The 19836-nt window shown below is 40.8% G+C and overlaps 2 protein-coding genes and 1 long non-coding RNA gene across 4 annotated transcripts in view; 1 reads left to right on the forward strand and 2 right to left on the reverse strand.

The window, feature by feature from the left end:
• LOC115141697 (sortilin-related receptor-like) overlaps positions 1 to 1604 on the reverse strand; it is a 77697-nt gene extending 76093 nt beyond the window's left edge. For both annotated transcript variants that reach the window (XM_065000278.1, XM_029680831.2), the window contains exon 1: positions 1208 to 1604. In XM_065000278.1, the coding sequence (XP_064856350.1) occupies positions 1208 to 1591 (384 nt within the window). In that variant the 5' untranslated portion in view covers positions 1592 to 1604. The remainder of the gene's footprint in view (positions 1 to 1207) is intronic.
• Positions 1605 to 6471: 4867 nt separating this feature from the next.
• On the forward strand, positions 6472 to 8015 carry LOC115141719 (uncharacterized). Its single transcript, XR_003865396.2, has 4 exons — positions 6472 to 6578; positions 6952 to 7051; positions 7683 to 7734; positions 7979 to 8015. It is a non-coding gene; the product is annotated as an uncharacterized LOC115141719 (long non-coding RNA).
• Positions 7646 to 15662, reverse strand: LOC115141707 (carotenoid-cleaving dioxygenase, mitochondrial-like). Its single transcript, XM_029680850.2, has 13 exons — positions 15553 to 15662; positions 15096 to 15297; positions 14763 to 14974; positions 14527 to 14642; positions 12953 to 13055; positions 12638 to 12775; positions 12253 to 12413; positions 11925 to 12092; positions 10037 to 10174; positions 9480 to 9662; positions 9223 to 9333; positions 8999 to 9123; positions 7646 to 8057 (listed from the first exon to the last, which is right to left on the reverse strand). Exons 1-13 carry the CDS (start codon positions 15572 to 15574, stop codon positions 7973 to 7975), a joined length of 1764 nt encoding a protein of 587 aa, XP_029536710.1. The 5' UTR covers positions 15575 to 15662; the 3' UTR covers positions 7646 to 7972.
• Positions 15663 to 19836: the final 4174 nt, after the last annotated feature.

Raw genomic sequence — 19836 nt, forward strand, 5'->3', positions numbered from 1 at the left:
AATTGTTGATGTCACCTGTTAGATACTGCTGCACAGTCGGATCTAGAAGCATAAGCATTTCACTACACTCGCAATCACATCTGCTAACCATGTGTATGTGACCAATAAAATTTGATTTGATTCATCATACACAACAGCCCCAACATCTTACAGAAATCAATAACAAAAATATAATATACAAAGACTGCCATTATTGGCTCTTCGCAATATTTCCACCATCCAATATGGCAAGCATGTCCACATGGGGAAGACTATAGTGGCAGTCTTGGCTAATTATAATTGTGTTGTTGTTCACTGTCATCAACTATGTGATTGTGGTGACATGCTGTGATCACGGGGTTTCTGAAAAACTGGTCAAATAAAAATACTGCATTAGTTTGGTCAAGAAGATAATTCAAAGACTTCGTGCAATACATGTGTGTGTAACAGTCTGTTGGTAGACAGTAAAACGGAAGGTTTGTTTACTAGATGGACTGACGTCATTGAATAGGCAGTGCTTTCTTTATGCCAGTGCTTTCTATGGTAGCTCGAGCCTTACATCGGGGAGAAAAGCGCCCGCCACGGCATCGTATGCTGAAAGGGGACGGTCTGTGTTAAAAAGTCGAGATGCTATCTCGCTACAGTGGTACTGATAATCACACACGGACTACTGACTGACTATTTGCTCTTCACCTCTCCTCGTTCAAGGGTCGTGCATGAAATGAGAGCCATACAGCAGGGTTCCCCAACTGGCGGCCAGCGGGCCGAATTTGGCCCACGGGTGGTTTTATTTGGCCCCAAGTTTGTTTTTGTTTTTTATTAAATGCTCCAAGTGATTTTTATTTAAGAAATCTGTTCTCAAGTATTCACACATATAATACAGATACACTTGATCGTATACAAACGTAAGCCAGGTTTGAAATGATGTTTTAGTCAAACATTATATATGTTGTGGCTTCTTGCGGTCAATTTGCAATTTACAAATGATTTGTAATTATGTTCAGGTCCCCGACCATCCACACAAGAAAAAAATCGTCCCGCAGCTGAATATAGTTGACGATCGCTGACATTGAGGTTTCTGAGTTCCGTTACTAAACTAGCTAGGTAGTTAACGTTAGCTGCTAAACCTAACTAGCTACTGTAGCTAACTGTAGATAGCCTGACGAGAGATCAGCTAGCTAGCTGCTTTCAGTAGAATTTTAGTTACACTGGAAAAGTAATGCATTACCTGTCCATACACCTTTGGCACGGGTGGTTGGACTGCACTCCGCCGAATGCGATGCTGATACATGCCCGAAACTCTGTCTTCCCTTGCATTACGTGCAGCTCGTCGTTTCGCATCGGCGCCTATTCCATGGATACATTCTTCATTTGCGTTCACCGTAGAAAAACCCCTGTCCTGCAGTAGCAATAACCGCTGGTCTCGATGAAGACGGAGGGTGGAGGAAAATGTACCAGGAGCGAAGAAAAATAACAAATATATTGTAAACCTAAGAGGGGACAGCATCTTGACTGTCTGTCTTGTCGCCATGTTTGTGTATGTTTCGTTTGGGTAACTAGAAGTGCTCCTTCGAGAGGCGATTGGAGTAAGCGTAGGAGGCACCCCCATCATCCCCCTCTCCTAAGCAAAGTATGCTCGTTGCATTGGGCAAGTTCGTTTTGCATGTCTCGGTGCGTCGTGTGGGTGGAGATTTCACTTAAGGACCAATGGAATGTCTAAAATGTATAAACTCCGGACATCACGGGCACCGGGCAATGGAAAATGAACTCGCCCGTTGTTAGCGACTTTTTGGTATATTGAATGAGTTTACAGTTGTGGATGCACTTGAAAAATATGATATACAACATGATATACAACCAATGATATATATATAAATAATTGTATACAACACTACATGGCAAATCCTTACACATGTACCAACCCCAAAAAATCTGAATGACAAAAATCTAACTTTCTCCCCAGTCTGAGGTCCTGAGAGCTCTGGAGCAGGTTTTCATCAAGGATCTCTGTACTTTGCTCCATTCATATTTGCCTCGATCCTGACTAGTCTCCCAGTTGTTGCTGCTGAACAACATCCCCACAGCATGATGCTGTCAACACCATGCCTCACCATAGGGATGGTGCAAGGTTTCCTCCAGACGTAACGCTTGGCATTTAGGCCAAATAGTTGATCTTGTTTTCAACAGACCAGAGAATCTTTTCTCCTGGTTTGAGAGTCTTTAGGTGTCTTTCACAAACTCCAAGAAGGCTGTCATGTGCCTTTACTGAGAAGTGGCTTCCGTTTTGCCACTCTACCTTAAAGGCGTGATTGGTGGAGTACTGCAGAGATGGTTGTCCTTCTGGAAGGTTCTCCCATCTCCACAAAGGAACTCTAGAGCTCTGTCAGAGTGCCCATCAGGTTCTTGGTCCCCTCCCTGACCAAGGCCCTTCTCCCCCGATTGCTCAGTGTGGCCGTGCAGCCAGCTCTAGGAAGAATTTAGGTGGTTCCAAGATTCTCCCTCTTTCAGAGATCACCGTTTACAGGGAATGTTTGACTGGAACACTCTAGAAAGAATTTTGGTGATTCCAACTGTGCCTCGACACAATTTGTCTTGGACAATTCCTTTGACCTCATGACTTGGTTTTTGCTCTGACATGCACTGTCAACTGTGGAACCTTATATAGACAGGTGTGTGTCATTCCAAATAATGTCCAATCAATTAATTTACCACAGGTGGACTCCAATCAAGTTGTAGAAAAATCTCAAGGATGATCAATGTTAACAGGATGCACCTGAGCTGAATTCCGTGTCTCATAGCAAAGGGTCTGAATACTTATGCCAATAAGGTATTTTTGAAATATATTTTTCTATAAATTTGCAAACATTTCTAAAAACCTGTTTCTGCTTTGTCATTATGGGGTAGATTTATGAGGATTTTCTTAAATTTCATCCATTTTAGAATAAGGCTGTAACATAATGAAATGTGTAAAAGGTCAAGGGGTCTGATTACTTTCTGAAAGCACTGTATGTCAAATATTGTTATAACTAGCTCTGGCTGGGTTTTTATATTTGCATTTATTAAAGATCCTCTTTATTAAGGATCCCCTTTACACACTCTTCCTGGGGTCCAGCAACATTAAGGCAGTTATGTCCAATTAAAAATATTACTTGACATTACATTTCATAACACTTTACCCAAAACATTTAGTGTGTTCCCTCAGGCCACTACTCCACTATCACATATTTACAATACAACATCCATGTGTACGTATGCATAGAGTGCATGTCTTATCATGTGTATGTGTGTCTGTGCCTGTGTGTGTGTCTCTTCACAGTCCCCGCTGTTCAATTAAGGTGTATTTGTATCCTTTTTAAAAATCTGATTCTACTGCTTGCATCAGTTACTTGATGTGGAATACAGTTTCATGTAGCCATGGCTCTATGTAGTGCTGTGCGCCTCCCATAGTCTGTTCTTGACTTGGGGATTGTGAAGAGATCCTTGGTGGCATGTCTCGTGGGGTATGCATGGGTGTCTGAGCTGTGTGCTAGTAGTTTAACAAACACCTCGGTGCATTCAGCATGTCAACACAAGTAGTGATGAAATCAATCTCTCCTCCACTTTGAGCCATGAGAGATTTACATGCATATTATTATATGTGCTGCATTGTTCTGAACCAATTGTAATTTTCCGAGGTTTCTCTTTGTGGCACCTGACCACACGACTGAACAGTATTCAGGTGAGACAAAACTAGAGCCTGTAGGACCTGTCTTGTTGATAGTGTTGTTAAGAAGGTAGAGCAGCGCTTTATTATGGACATACTTCTCCTCATCTTAGCTACTGTTTTATCAATATGTTTTGACCATGACAGTTTACAATCCAGGGTTACTCCAAGCAGTTTAGTCACCTCAACTTGCTCAATTTCCACATGATTTTTTACAAGTTGAGGTTTAGTGAATGCTTTTAGTTTTTGAAATATTTAGGACTAACTTATTCCTTGCCACCCATTCTGAAACTAACTGCAGCTCTTTGTTATGTGTTTCAGTGATTTCACTCACTGTAATAGCTGACGTGTCTAGTGTTGAGTCATACGCATACATAGACATGCTGGCTTTACTCAAGGCCAGTGGCATGTCATTAGTAAAGATTGAAAAATGTAATGGGCCTAGACAGCTGCCCAGTGGAATTCCTGATTCTACCTGGATTATGTTGAAGAGGCTTCCTTTAAAGAACACCCTCTGTGTTCGGTTAGACAGGTAGCTCTTTATACACAATTTAGCAGGGGGTGTAAAGCCATCAGCAGACTATGATCAATAATGTCAAAAGCCTCACTGAAGTCTAACAAAACAGCTCCCACAATCTTTTTATCATCAATTTCTCTCAGCCAATCATCAGTCATTTGTGTAAGTGCCGTGCTTGTTGAATGTCCTTCCTTTAAGCGTGCTGAATGCCTGCTGTCAATTTGTTTAGAGTAAAATAACCTTGCATCTGGTCAAACACCATTTTTCCCAAAAGTTTACTAAGGGTTGGTAACAGGCTGATTGGTTGGCTATTTGAGCCAGTAAAGGGGGCTTTACTATTCTTGGGTAGTGGAATTACTTTTGCTTCCCTCTAGGTCTGAGGGCACACACTTTCTAGTTGACTTAGATTGAAGATATGGCAAATAGGCGTGGCAATATCGTCCGCTATTGTCCTCAGTAATTTTACATCCAAGTTGTCAGACCCCGGTGGCATGTCATCGTTGATAGCAAACAATAATTTCACTTCTTTACGGAATTCAAAATGTCAATGCTTGTCTTTCATCATTTGATCAGTTATACTTTGATGTTTAGTGTCAGCGTTTGTTGCAGGCATGTCATGCCTAAGTTTTCTAATCTTGTCTAAGTTATTGGCAACATCAGTGGGTTATGTGATGAATGAGCCATCTGATTCAATGGTGCTGGGTTTGCCTTTTTGCCCCACATTTCATTTAAGGTTCTCCAAAACTTTTTACAATCATTCTTTATGTATGTCATTTATCTTTGTTTCATAGTATAGTTTCTTATTCTTTTTATTCAGTTTAGTCACATGGTTTCTCAATTTGCAGTACGTTTGCCAATTGGTTGTGCAGCCAGACTTATTTGCCATTCCTTTTGCCTCATCCCTCTCAACCATACAATTTTTCAATTCCTCATCCATCCACGGGGATTTAAAAGTTTTTACTGTAATTTTCTTAATGGGTGCATGCTTATTAGTAACTGGAATAAGCAATTTCATAAATGTGTCAAGTTCAGTGTCTGGTTGCTCCTCATTACACACCACAGATCAACAAATATTCTTTACATCCACAACATAGGAATCACTACAAAACATATTGTATGACCTCTTATACACTATATTAGGTCCAGCCTTTGGAACTTTGGAACTTCTTAGATATGCTTACTACTGTATATTCTGATCACTACAGCCAATGGATTTGGATAGTGCTTTAAACCAAATTCCTGCAGCATTAGTAAAGATGTGATCAATACATGTTGATGATTTTATTCCTGTGCTGTTTGTAACTACCCTGGTAGGTTGACTGATAACCTGAACCAGGTTGCAGGCACTAGTTGCAGTTTTAAGCTTTTCTTGAGTGAGCAGCTTGATGAAACCCAGTCAATATTTAATTCACCCAAATATACCTCTCTGTTGATATCACATACATTATCAAGCATTTCACATGTTATCCAGATACTGACTGTTAACACTTGGTGGTCTATAGCAGCTTCTACAGTAGCAGGTTGGTCTGCAACAGCTCATTGTTCTATCTATGGTTATGTGTCATTGAGAGTGATTGGAGGTGCAGCTACCCTATACCAATAGTGCTGACCAGGCACAGGTTTTTTTGGGAAACAGTGATCAAAAGGATCGTCATTGTGTTCATACAGCAGACACACATTTTAAAGGCAATTCGTTTCCACATATAAAAAACACTTATCTTCAAAAACAGAGGTAGTTAAATCAATTCACAGATAACATAAGGGAATTTTGGGCTCCCGAGTGGTGCAGTGGTCTAAGACACTGCATCGCAGTGTAAATGTTTGATTTTTATTATTTTTTTAACCAGGTAGGCCAGTTGGGAACAAGTTCTCATTTACAACTGCGTAAGAGATGTGTGTCACTGCAGTACCTGGTTCGAATCCAGGCTGCATCACATTTGGTCGTGATTGAGAGTCCTATAGGACAGGTTTGGCTTGGGTAGGCCTTCATTGTAAATAAGAACTTGCTCCAAACTGACTTGCCTAGTTAAATTAAATAAAAATCCGACTTCCTTTATTATAGACAAGACAGCCAGGCAGCACATGGACTGACAACACACAAGTATAAACATCATGCAATTCAGGACTTGCTGATCATAAAGTACCAGAGGTTCGTTGCATAATCAGACATTGCCATCAAGATATTGGATTATTTTGGGATATTGGATTTTGTCCCAAAAATTATGGCATATTTTTCGCTGTCTAGAGACAGTAGGTGGCGGTAGATCATGATAGTGTGAACTGTAGCACGTCCTGGTTCGTGAAATTGATGGAACGTTCTGATTGGCTCGCGCAAAACACTCGGAATTCGAATTTGGCAAACCAAACGGATACGCAAAAGTAAGTATACTTTTCAAATGTTTTAGGTAGCTAGCTAATCAATTTATCATAACATCATTTTTGTTAATTACCTCGATAGATTACCTTTAAATAAATTAAGGATGTGTTTAAGTTAAACATCTTAGCTAACTAGTGATTAGGCCCTGCCAGCTACCGTTGGCTAACCAAACTTTAGCTAGCTAGTTAGCAGTGTTTGTTAGTTGAGGTCAGCTGTGCTGATTCTGCAGCTGGTAGAAAGTTGTTAGTTAGCTGCAATTGTTCAGTTAGACAGGCGCATAAACATTACCCAACGTTAACATGTTACACTGTGTTAAAATGTAGTCTCTCATCAGCCATTGTAGATAACCACACATCTCTCCACGTAACTTTTTAGAAAGCAGTGAGGAACTTTTAAGTGACCATTGCCAGGCAGAGTGATGCCACCGACAGGGAGGGGAATGGACAACAAAGGCCCCAAAAAAATGGCACAAGAGGTCAGAAAATGCTGCAGTTTTGATGTTATCTGCTGGAAAAGTACTCCCTGGGGCCATCAGAAAAACATGTCTTCCATCTACCATTGGGATAGCTAATTTACGTATTTCAATCTGTTCTCAACTCAGCCATATCAATTTTATATTAGCTAGGCCCTGCAAATCCATATTGATTGTGTTGTAGTCATTGAGAGTTGTCTTTTCTCTTTCATTGCAATAGGTTGAACAAACATCTGCATATTGTGACAGTTCTCCAGCAAAAAATAAAAAAACACACAGTAGTAAAACACCAGCTTCAATCTCTTCAGATTTGTTTGAGGGTGCACTTGCAGGTATGCACATATTTGCATTAGGAATAATTTTTCTCTGTTTCATAGATCAGGATGATAAATGTTTGGCACAATTGATACCATCACTTATAGCTAATAATAGAATGTAGCTCAGGTGGTAGGGCATGGCGCTTGCAACTCCAGGATAGTGGGTTCAATTCCTGGAATCAGCCTTTCATAAGTTCATACACTTGCTATGGGTAAAAGTGTCTGGTAAATGGCATGTATTATATATCTTTAAAAAAAAAATGTGTTTGCTACAAGGAAATTGACATTACTGCTCTTTATTTTCCTTCAAATGATAGGTGCAAATAGAGAGGTCAACATGCTATTTTCCAAATACTCTGAAGTGTTGAGGTAGGTACAACAAAGGTAACGTGACAAACGTGTTGAACAGGTTTTCATTCCATTCTTTGTAATGTCAGACCACATGAGTTTAAATGTCAGTGCTTTGCCCACATCACATATTACGTTAAGTACCCAGGCAATTTTATTGCATACACACATTTTTTATTATGATTAACAAGCATTAGGTGAATATGCTTTTCTATAAATCTGTATACACCATGTCGATCATACATAGTGCCTTTGTTTCCTACAGTGAGAGGGCTGCAATAGATGCTTCACAAGTTAGGGAGTTGGAAGACATATTGATGGAGGCCAGAAACTTGGAGTCACACCTGAAAGAGAAGAAAGATCACTTGAGGCGTACCTTGGCTCTCATTTCTGACAAACTGCAGGGATAGACTTGCTACATGGGCCACAGACATTTGTAAATATTTCTTCACTGATCTCAATAAGTAACATGTCAGTACTTTTATTTTGACCTCTATGTATGCTTTTTAGGTTTACTGTCCTCACTCTTTATCCCACACTGGCAAACACAATGTGAGTGTCATTGTGGTTCATTTCTTTATAAATGACCTATTTATATTGAAGCATTGGGAATACTGTAGATCTAGGCCTATGTAGCCTACTGTAAACAATAAATAGGTTCAAAAATATTGACGTTTCAGTGTCTGCAATATCCAAAGTTAAGCACTAGTTGTTGAAAATGTATAAAATCAATGATGTTTTACTTGAGACAGTGAAATATAGCCTAACCATTACCAAACAGGAAACTAACTTTTAGGTAGTAACTGTGTTGTGAGTGACCACAAGTCGGTCACAAGAGTCAATGGCTTCAGTTCAGGCTGTAGGACTAATTATCCTGTGTATCACATGGAATATTGTGTGGTGTTATCATAGCCTATATTTCACTTTTTCCAATAGTATATTTGAAATATTTATTACAAGCTTTTCGTTGGTGAGTGAACCAAATTAAAATTGCCCTTGTCTTTTCTTAATACATCTTTTTTGTTATAAGTTGTTTATGTAGAGGATTGATATATTCACAAAACAGGAGTGGACGTAAATCTTACAAAAAAATACACATATTTAAGAACATTAAACATTTTCTTTGTTTGCATGGAACTAACAAGTTTTTCAGTGCTTTTAAAGTAAACTTCACAATAAGGTGTTTTGATGGTTATCCAGTCAATAATCAGAAAGGATACTTGGCAAGAAATGAAAGATGAATACAGTACTCTAATGTGCCTCCAATTTTCTTTCTAATAGATACCTTCTATGAGTCATAGTGGAGTTGAATGTCCCATGGAAACCATAGGGAATGTTCACAGGCACTTCCGCTCTGCCCAACTCTTTGAATGTCTTGGCATCCAAAACCAACAGGAATGTGCTCTTGTCCTAGAGAAAGGGAACATGCTTACATTAGGAGGCTAACATTGGGAGTTAGGAGAGCAACAATTGTTAACAAACGGGCATAGGTGTTTAAGGGGGACTGACCTTATTTGGAGTGATGACCACAGACATAATGACACCGTCATCCTCTTCTGTAGCACCAGGCAAGGGTACAAAGACAGGCTCTGAAGGGTACAGTCCAGGATGCTCCCACACCTTAAAGCACAGCAGTGTGAAGGTCAGCATTGAATTTCCTACTCCTATTACCTAGGCCTACATCACGCATCGCAATAGAGTACTGTGTTACTGATGCAGATATTCTTGAGTAAAAAAACAAAAAAGAGGAATGAATGACATCCAACCTTCATTTTTTTGCCTTGGAGGTCCATCTTGATGAGAGTGTCTCCTACTAGATGTCTGAAACCACAACCGTAGAAGTAGCGATATGGTTTGGTGTTGTACTTGGCATAGTTGATTTGTGGGAACTCAAGACCACCATACGTATGGAGTTCCTCATCGTGCAGATCCTCATGTGTACAGAACACCTGCAGAGAGCGAGTTAATGAGGCTCTAATAGTGAATATTCACATAATGAGGGTAATCACAACCTTTTGTTTACTGAACTTGGACATTTTTTTAAATGTAACTAGCTAAGTCAGTTAAGAACATTCTTATTTTACAATGACAGCCTACCCCGGCCAAATCCTCACCTAAGCCGGACGATGCTGGGCCAATTGTCCCTATGGGACTCCCGCTCACGGCCGGTTGTGATACAGCCTGGGATCAAACCAGGGTTTGTAGTGACGCCTCTAGCACTGAGAGGCAGTGCCTTAGACCGCTGCCCCACTCGGGAGCTTAGCTTAGTGATGTATTTCAGCAGTGATGTATAACAGAAGACTTATGATTATTATTCACACACCTTGTCCTTAGCAGTCTTGGTGGCAGTGGCGGTACTGTCAGGGCGTGTGTTCAGATTTTGCCCACTGGGTGTCTCCTTGTCTACGTTGAGAGGCAAAACAAATCGCCGGGGAAACACTCTGCACATAGTGTTGTATACCTAATTTGAACAAAAACATATTTTCAACCTCAAGCAGTTCACATGTAGGATTCCTGATCCTAGTGACTTCAGCTAGTTACACTTACAGTGCATTCGGAAAGTATTCAGACCCCTTCACGTTTTCCACATTTTGTTAGGTTACAGCCTTATTCTAAAATGTATTTCACATTTTTTTTTTTTTTTATCTACCTAAAATACCCTAGAATGACAAAGCAAAAACAGTTGTATTTATTTTTATTTACACAAATATTCAGACCCTTTACTCAGTGCTTTGTTGAAGCACATTTGGCAGCGATTAGAGCCTTGAGTCATGGGTATGACGCTACAAGCTTGGCACACCTGTATTTGGGTAGTTTCTCCCATTCTTCTCTGCAGATCCTCTCAAGCTCTGTCAGGTTGGATGGGGAGCGCTGCTGCACGTCTCTTCAAAGATGTTCGGTCGGTTTCAAGTCCGGGCTCTGGCTGGGCCACTCAAGGACATTTGGAGACTTGTCCCAAAGCCATTCCTGCGTTGTCTTAGCTGTGTGCTTAGGGTCGTCCTTTTGGAAGTGAGCCTTTATCCCAGTCTGAGGTCCTGAGCGCTCTGGAGCAGGTTTTCATTAAGGATCTCTTTGTACTTTGCTCTGTTAATCTTTGTCTCGATCCTGACTAGTCTTCGAGTCCCTCCCACTGAAAAACATCCCCATAGGGATGGTGTCAAGTTTCCTCCAGAAGTGACGCTTGACATTAATCCAAATGATTTAATCTTGGTTTCATCAAACCAGAGAATCTTGTTTCTCATGGTCTGAGATTCTTAAGGTGCCTTTTGGCATAGTCATCCAAAGGGGCTGTCATGTGCCTTTACTGAGGAGTGGCTTCCGTCTGGTTACTTTACCATAAAGGCCTGATTGGTGGAGCGCTGCAGAGACTGTTGTCCTTATGGAAGGATCTCTAGGAACTCTAGAGCTCTGTCAGAGTGGCCATCGGGTTCTTGGTCACCTCCCTGACCCAAGGCCCGTCTCCCCCAATTGTTCAGTTTGGCCGGGCGGCCAGCTCAAGGAAGAGTCTTGGTGGTTCCAAACTTCTTCCATTTAAGAATTATGGAGGCCACTGTGTTCTTAGGGACCTTCAATGCTGCAAAAACATTTTGATACCCTTCCCCAGATCTGTGCCTCGACACAATCCTGTCTCGGGCCTCTACGGACAATTCCTTCAACCTCATGGCTTGGTTTTTGCTCTGACATGCACGGTCACCTGTGGGACCTTATATAGACAGGTGTGTGCCATTCCAAATCATGTCCAATCAATTGAATTTACCACAGGTGGACTCCAAGTTGTAGAAACATCTCACGGATGATCAATGGAAACAGGATGCACCTGAGCTCAATTTTGAGTCTCATAGCAAACGATCTGAATACTTATGTAAATAAGGTATTTCTGTAAAACTGTTTTCGCTTTGTCATTATGGGGTATTTTGTGTAGATTGCTGAGAAATTATTTTTATTTAATCAATTTTAGAATAAGGCTGTAACAATGTTTTAAAATTCAAGGGGTCTGAATACTTTCCGAAGGCACTGTATAACTAATGAACAAGCCATTATTAATGCTTTATAAGTTATACAAAAAAGTATATATTCTTCTGAATTCTAATGCATATAACTGTTTACAAATAATGGTATATGTATTTGTAGTTAGTAATAGTATTTGTAAATAGTTTATTAATGATTATTCATTGAAGTGGTTATACCCTTCAGTTTAGACTTATACTGACCTCGTCCAGAGCCTCTCCTGACTTGCGCATGTTCTGAACAATGTAGTTGTTGATGGCTTTGCCATCGTCTGCGGCACAGAGGTCCATAACCAGGAAGCCATCCTCCTCCCAGGCGTTGATCTGGTGGAATGTGGACAGCGCTTTGGCATGATACTTGACTGAGTTGCGCTGGAAGAGAATAAAGGATGTCAGTCATCAGAAATGAAATGTATAACTTAAAAGCAATTACTGTAGGCTTAGTATCCTTTGTCTCGTTCATAGCTTGTCATTTACCAAAAATTTCAACCTGAATTGAGAGACTCAAGGGCGTTCTAGACCAAGGTCTTACCTTGCCTGTCTGCTTGTTAATCAAATGAAAGATGGTCTCAAGTTTAGGGTCCCAATAGATCCCATCGCTGATACCCTTTCCTCTCAGCTTGCCTGTCACAATCTTCAAGAGGTCCATTTTGATAGGCTGCTCAATAAACACCACGTAATTCTCCGACATTGCTGAAATTGAATGAACAGTATATCAATTGCCACTCTTTTGGGGTTGAGTCAGATCATATCAGTATTGATAGATCATTGCTGTGCATTCTGATTAACAAAAGGATGAAACATGACCATTTTGCTTTGAAGATGGTTGGCAGAGTGAGCCATCTACTGGTGAGAGGGTTTACATTAAATGTGTCATTAGCTATGGAGCCTCTGGAGGCTTTGTGTGGTCTGCTCACCAAAGCTGTGGTAGTATGAAGGTCTTGCCTTGTCCACTGAAGGAATAGAACAGACCACTGTAGCTCCCTCCAGGGTTTCCTTTGGGTTTTCTGGCGTTGTCCTTGTCGGAGGCACACGGATGATATTGTAAATTGCACCTGAAAAAAACACTGGTGGTTTTAGTTTTATTTGGAACCTGGAAAACTGACCTTTGGCCAATTTTTGCAGGCAGATTTCAGGTTTAAGAGGTTTGTGTTTTGTCATTCTTAATCTGCAATTCGTTAGACTTAAGTGAAGGTGGTTAGTGAATGGGCAGGGTCTGATTCCTTACTTACCTTTAGCAGAGTAAGAATTCCCCATGTTGTATGTTGTACCATCAGGGTCTGTGTGGGGGTGGGCAGTGGCTCCATTGACAGCAATGAATTTGCTCCAGTCCACCTGTTAAGAGCATCAACAAAAATGAAATGTCTTGATAGGCCTTCAATCATCCTATCCTAAACTTAGCACACAAAAAAACATCCTCACTGTCAGCAAACCTAACATGTGTATGAACATAACAAGATTCAACAACTGGGACCTAAACTGAACAAGTTCCACAGACATGTGACTAACAGAAATTGAATGTGTCCCTGAACAAAGGGGGGTCAAAATAAAAAATAACAATCAGTATCTGGTGTGGTCACCAGCTGCATTAAGTACTGCAAGTGCATCTCCTCCTTATGGACTGCACCAGATTTGCCCGTACTTGCTGTGAGATGAGATCCGGGCTCTTCGCTGGCCATGGCAGAACACTGACATTCCTGTCTTGCAGGAAATCATGCACAGAACGAGCAGTATGGCTGGTGGCATTGTCATGCTGGAGGGTCATGTCAGGATGAGCCATGACGGACCCTCCACCTCCAAATCGATCCCGCTCAAGAGTACAGGCCTCGGTGTAACGCTCATTCCTTCGACAATAAACGCAAATCCGACCTTCACCCCTGGTGAGACAAAACCGCGACTCGCCTGTGAAGAGCACTTTTTGCCAGTCCTGTCTGGTCCAGCGACGGTGGGTTTGTGCCCATAGGCGACGTTGTTGCCGGGGATGTCTGGTGAGGACTTGCCTTACAACAGGCCTACAAGCCCTCAGTCCAGCCTCTCTCAGCCTATTGCGGACAGTCTGAGCACTGATGGAGGGATTGTGCGTTTCTGGTGTAACTCGGGCAGTTGTTGTTGCCATCCTGTACCTGTCCCGCAGGTGTGATGTTCGGATGTACCGATCCTGTGCAGGTGTTTGTTACACGTGGTCTGCCACTGCGAGGACGATCAGCTGTCCGTCCTGTCTCACTGTAGCGCTGTCTTGGGTGTTTCACAGTACGGACATTGCAACTCATTGCCCTGGCCACATCTGCAGTCCTTATGCCTCCTTGCAGCATGCCTAAGGCACGTTCACGCAGATGAGCAGGGACCCTGGGCATCTTTCTTTTACTGTTTTTCAGAGTCAGTAGAAAAGCCTCTTTAGTGTCCTTAGTTTTCATAACTGTGACCTTAATTGCCTACCGTCTGTAAGCTGTTAGTGTCTTAACGACCGTTCCACAGGTGCATATTCATTCATTGTTTATGGTATATGCATGGCAAACAGTGTTTAAATCCTTTACAATGAAGATCTGTGAAGTTATTTTGATTTTTCGAATTATCTTTGAAAGACATGGTCCTGAAAAAGGGACGTTTCTTTTTTTGCTGAGTTTATAACGTAATAGGTCTCTTATTAAATATTTCAACGGAATCATTTGGTTATTTGTTTATACTGAATGGAACCCTTTGTACTGTATGAGGCTACTGTAGGTAGTGTTTGTGTAGATCTTTAAAAAGAAAAGGAAAAGCTACACACTCGTAGATCCGATGCAATATTTTATTAGCCAAGGCCTACCTTTTCCTTTGTCTCAAGTGTCTCAGGGTCCACCTTGTGCATGAAGTTTGTCTCTGTGCTCACATAGTAATCACCCTTGTACGTCACAAAGCTCACATTGTCATTATCTGACGCTTCTGTGGACCAAAGACAGTTTTCATGTGATTAGTACAACGTAAATCAATTCTCCGTCTGTCATATATTCTCCACTCTTTGACCTCAAACTCTTGAATTGCAGACTTGAACTGTAAACTCACTTGGCAGTTCGAACCGGGACAGAAAGCGTTGGAAGAAGTTCTTGCAGGGGTCTGGCATGGCCACAGTCCCGAATTCAGACACAACGATGCGGCTGTTCTCACTGTTAGCTGTGTAGCAGTCACTGCCCAGGAAGCGGCTCTTGTAGGTCACCTGGCCTCCCGCGATTTTGAATTGATGCAGGAGGGCCATTCCATCAAACCAGTGGTTGAATCTGAGAAGCAGAAGAAATAGTTAATATAGTACAGTAAATCATTTCATATATGCAGCAATAGTCATTTTTCTCCTCATTTGATTCTGGTTAAACTTATATAGCTTGTTTAAAATATACTCACTTGTTATTACCAATCTCAAACTTTCCTGGTCCGTTTCTGAGGAAATTGCCACTAATCCACTCTGGGATAGTTCCACTGATATTAGTGCTGATGGCCTCTGGGGTCTCATCGACAGAAGCCACGATCTTCTCAATGCATGGCAGGCCGTGCACGTCTGTGTAATGATGATCCTTATTCTTCTTTGACTTAGTCTTTTTCAGGTCTGCAAGGGGAAACAGACAATATTATTACTCAAAAACACCTGAAGACCTACGAAGAAAAACAGCAGATGGATATCAAAGCAGAACTAGAAATTGTATTAAAGGAGCTTGTGAGGATTAATAGGCCTAAAATAAGTTACTCTAGAGAATCTTTTTTACAAACTGAATAATTATGTTTTAAAGATGAGATGAAAAGGTCATTAGGCAATGTTTGACTGCAAAAATGCTTTAACCCTCATTGGAGAATATCAACTTACCTGTAGAGCTTGGAGGTGACATTGCTGTCAGGATTGAGAATGTCTGTGGATGTCTTGCTTGAAGGGAGTGCAAGTGATAGGACTCTTCTCATGTGAAGCTCCTGTGTGCCGCTTAGTGTAACGGGCTGAACTTTTATATGGTCGCTGTAGCGCAACCCTTTAGACCACGTGGTGGTTCTTACATAAGTCTTTGCAGAACAGAAGTTCTGTAAGCATAGCCGGGGGAGGTAGGGGTACTGAAATACTCCTCAGTTTCATCAGCTGTCTGGGTGGCTGGTCTCAAATGATCCCGCAGGTGAAGAATCCAAAGATTCTTATATTATATTACATTTTGCCATCTGTGTACATTATTTGTTACTTAACCTTTTACTGAAGTGGGCTAATTCAAGGTCACACAGAGTGTTTCAAGGTAGCCTTAAACAAATGTACTTTGAAACAAAAGTATACACCCCACACACATGGTTGTGGGCTTAGAAAAATACCTGTACCATGTCCGAGTTGAATGTATTCAATTTTGAGTTTGCATCCCAGTATTACATTTTATAAACATCATAGAAGACTGAAATATGACAAAACCGTTTGTCTTATACCCCTTTAAGACATAGAATGTGGCCCCTTGGCTATGGCATGTTTGTTTGTCTGAGGGTACATTCACTACAGCTTTTTAAATGTCACCACGAAACCTTCTCAGGAGATAGTTTTGAAGCTCCACTGAAGGGTTATTTAACATGTCTGTAAAGGAATGTCCATTCTGAAGCTGAACTAACTTCTATCTCCAGGCAACCAGAACTGCCAATCAAATGACCTCGAGCTGCCTACGTGCACCCTGCCTGGTGCCTGCTTGCAGACCACTCTCCTAAGGAAAGTATTTTGAAGTTTGTTAAATACAATGGCGTACCAATACATTTAGTAGAAAACACAACACATCGATCTACCATTTAAAAACATCAGAAAAAGAGCACAACAGCATATCAATTAGCAACGTTTGTTGTCAGGGAAACAATGCTGAACATTCTATGCAGGAGCAGAATTCTACTGTCTGAAAAGGTACAGATGCTTCTGATGCGGCACTATTATTTTCTGGAAGGGTTTCAATTGTCGCTATCAACCTGTTACTGTTAGCCGTGTCCTATGTATGAAAAATATATACTTCTTAAATTATTTTTTTTATTATGAAAAATATGAATAACATGCCACAAGGCCAGGAAAGTCCAACAGAACAAACCATCCAGTCATAATATTTGACACGCTCCAGCTCTGTATCCTTAGGCTGTTTTATTAATAAAACAACACAAGCTATTTGTGTCGGGATTTTCAGAGATAAGCTTATAATTTACAGACAATGAATGTGGATAAAATAAAATGTTTATGCATACTTTATGTGAACTGATATCCATCTTGGACATCATGTTCCTCACCTTTTTAAGTTTCATCCAGTTTTCTAAGATGCTTCAGGGACCTTAAAGTTGATCCTATCCTTATTCTATGAAATATTTTTTTATTGTTATTATACTATAATTTTTTATTATTTCTAGGGACAAACATGGCCATATTTGGTAGAACAATCTACTGTATCTAACCCTTTAAAACATTGCCAAGGCAAGAGTAATACCAAAGATATTGGTGTAATATGTGCCTGGGTGTTTTAAAAGTTGACCTCAATTGCACAGTGCTGAAGTTCGAGACTAGGGTACGTTTACAGTCATGAACAGTAAATGTTAACTTACAAGAACTGCTATTGTATGATAACTGACCCCTGAGTAGTGCATCACCTAAATGTGTCCCTCAGTTAACCTCAGGAAGCACGTCACACAGCTGCTGTTAAGCTTGTATCATTATTATATGTCATGTTACAGCTCAAACACATCCTCACTGGACAGATGTATGAAAAGGTGGAGATTAACAAAATATTTGTGGTTTCACTTTATTTGGTTAAACTAACTAAAAGTAATTCAGTAATTACAAAAAAAGTTACATTATGGGATGCCTGGAACCTTATCAGACTCTAGCCAGGCAATAACTTAACTGCAATGGACATTGTACCGTCTCATAAAGATGGGTCATATAAAAGCTGATACTGAGGGACAGCAGTTTGTATGTAGGCTACTCAAACATCCAAATATGTGGATTCACCTGACACATTGGCTAAGCTTGTGGTTATTAATCAACTCTAAGTTGGGCATATTGATTTGCTTTGGCATAAGGTTTGTTTGTTGTCTGATTGCGTTTCACTTTGTCTCGGGTTTAACAACACCTTTGACAATATATCCTATAAAACCCGCTCACTAGGCACAAACTGGTTGAATTAATGTTTCTGTTTTAATTTAAATCTATTTTACGTTGTTCCTTCTGATGACATTGAATCAACGTGGAAAACCTATTGGATTTGCAAAAAGTCATCAACATAAAGGAATTTGATTTCCTTTCATTTGTCTTTACTCAACTTTTAACCTAAATCCATTGACCTGGTAAAAATGTTTGTTTATTTCACTTTGAATTCACATTAGCTGACAAAAATGTATGTTGAACTGACGTCTGTTCCCAGTGGGTGGCTTCTCTGGCATCATCACATACATGTCGATTTACTGTTACTTTCTCTGCAGTACACTGTGAATTTACTGTGTTATATTCCCCCCATTATATCTTATTACAATCTGGAAGTTGTTAACCAACTCAGTCGATAGAGCATGTGTGTTTTGTTTTGTTATTATTATCTCTAGCTGTCACAACAAAAAGTCAATAATTGGTTAAATCAGCTGATTTCAGTACAGGAAATTCCCACTACAAAAATCCTCCATGCACTCATAATATTGAACATACCTTCCAGCTCTGTACACTGAATTTGGTGAATGAGGCTGTATTAAAAGCAGAACTCCAGCGGTCTGCCGGGATTATAGGGAATGTCCTGAGATGTGTTTGTATGTCGCCATTGTCCATGTCTCCATAATTATTACTGTGTGTGTGATTGTTTTAACTTGGGAGCTTGGAATGTTTGGTCTCACTCTCAACTTTCCTCATTTAGCCAATAAGACATTCCTATGTACAGCATTTAAACATACTCTTTGGATGGTCACTGAAAAAGCTCATCCCTGTTAATCCTTTTAATTTTATCATACTTGATAAATGTATACTGAACAAAAATTATTTGTTTCCTGAGTTACAGTTCATATAAGGAAATATTCGATGGATTTCACATGACTGGGTAGGGACGCAGAAATGGGTGGGCCTGGGAGGGCATAGGCCCGCCCAGCCAATCAGAATGAGATTTTCCCCACTAAAGATTACAGACAGAAATACTCCTCAGTTTCATCAGCTGTCTGGGTGGCTGGTCTCAAATGATCCCGCAGGTGAAGAATCCAGATGTGGAGGTCCTGGGCTGGTGTATTTACACGTGGTCTATGGTTGTGAGGCTGGTTGGACTTACTGCCAAATTCTCTAAAAACAACATTGGAGGTGGCTTATGCCCAACCAAAGAATTTCTGCATAAACTGTCAAAAACCATCTCAGGGAAGCTCATCTGCGTGCTCGTCATCCTCGCCCAGGTCTTGACCTGACTGCAGTTCGGCGTCGTAACTGACTTCAGTGGGCAAATGCTCACCTTCAATGGCCACTGGCACGTTGGAAAAATGTGCTCTTCACGGATGAATAGCAGTTTCAACTGTAACGAGCAGATGGAAGACGACGTTATATGGATTCGTGTGGGCGAGCGGTTTGCTGATGTCAAAGATGTAAACAGAGTGCCCTATGGTAGGGTTATGGTATGGGCAGGCATAACCTACGGACAACACACAAATTTGCATTTTTATCGATAGGATCTCTGTGCATTGAAATTACTGAGGCCCATTGTTGTGCCATTCATCTGCTGTGTCACCTCATGTTTCAGCATGATGATGCACAGCCCCATGTCGCAAGGATCTGTACATAATTCCTGGAAGCTGAAAATGTCCCAGTTCTTCCATGGCCTGTATACTCACCAGACATGTCCCCCATTGAGCATGTTTGGGATGCTTTGGATCAACTCTATGCGAAGGAGAAGTTGTGCTGCATGAGGCAAATGGTGCTGATACTGACAGATACTGACTACTTTTCTGATCCACGCCCCTACCTTTTCTAAGGTATCTGTGACCAACAGATGCATATGTGTATTCCCAGTCATGTCAAATCCATACATAAGAGCCTAATGAATTTATTTCAATTGACTGATTTCCTTATATGAACTGCAACTCCGTACAACCTTTGAAATTGTTGAATGTTGCGTTTATTGTTGTTCAGTGTATTTATCAG

The sequence above is a fragment of the Oncorhynchus nerka genome, linkage group LG14 (genome assembly GCF_034236695.1).
Source record: "Oncorhynchus nerka isolate Pitt River linkage group LG14, Oner_Uvic_2.0, whole genome shotgun sequence".
NCBI classification, from domain to species: Eukaryota; Metazoa; Chordata; class Actinopteri; order Salmoniformes; family Salmonidae; genus Oncorhynchus; species Oncorhynchus nerka.

What these genes read in the sequence shown, in the direction of transcription:
- LOC115141707 (XM_029680850.2), bottom strand. Translation starts at nt 15,574, where the DNA reads ATGTCACCTCCAAGCTCTACAG. An exon ending in GAATTCTTACTCTGCTAAAG is followed by an intron (nt 12,776 to 12,952) that starts GTAAGTAAGGAA and finishes TGTTTTTTTCAG; the next exon opens with GTGCAATTTACAATATCATC. An exon ending in TGGTCATCACTCCAAATAAG is followed by an intron (nt 9,124 to 9,222) that starts GTCAGTCCCCCT and finishes CCCTTTCTCTAG; the next exon opens with GACAAGAGCACATTCCTGTT.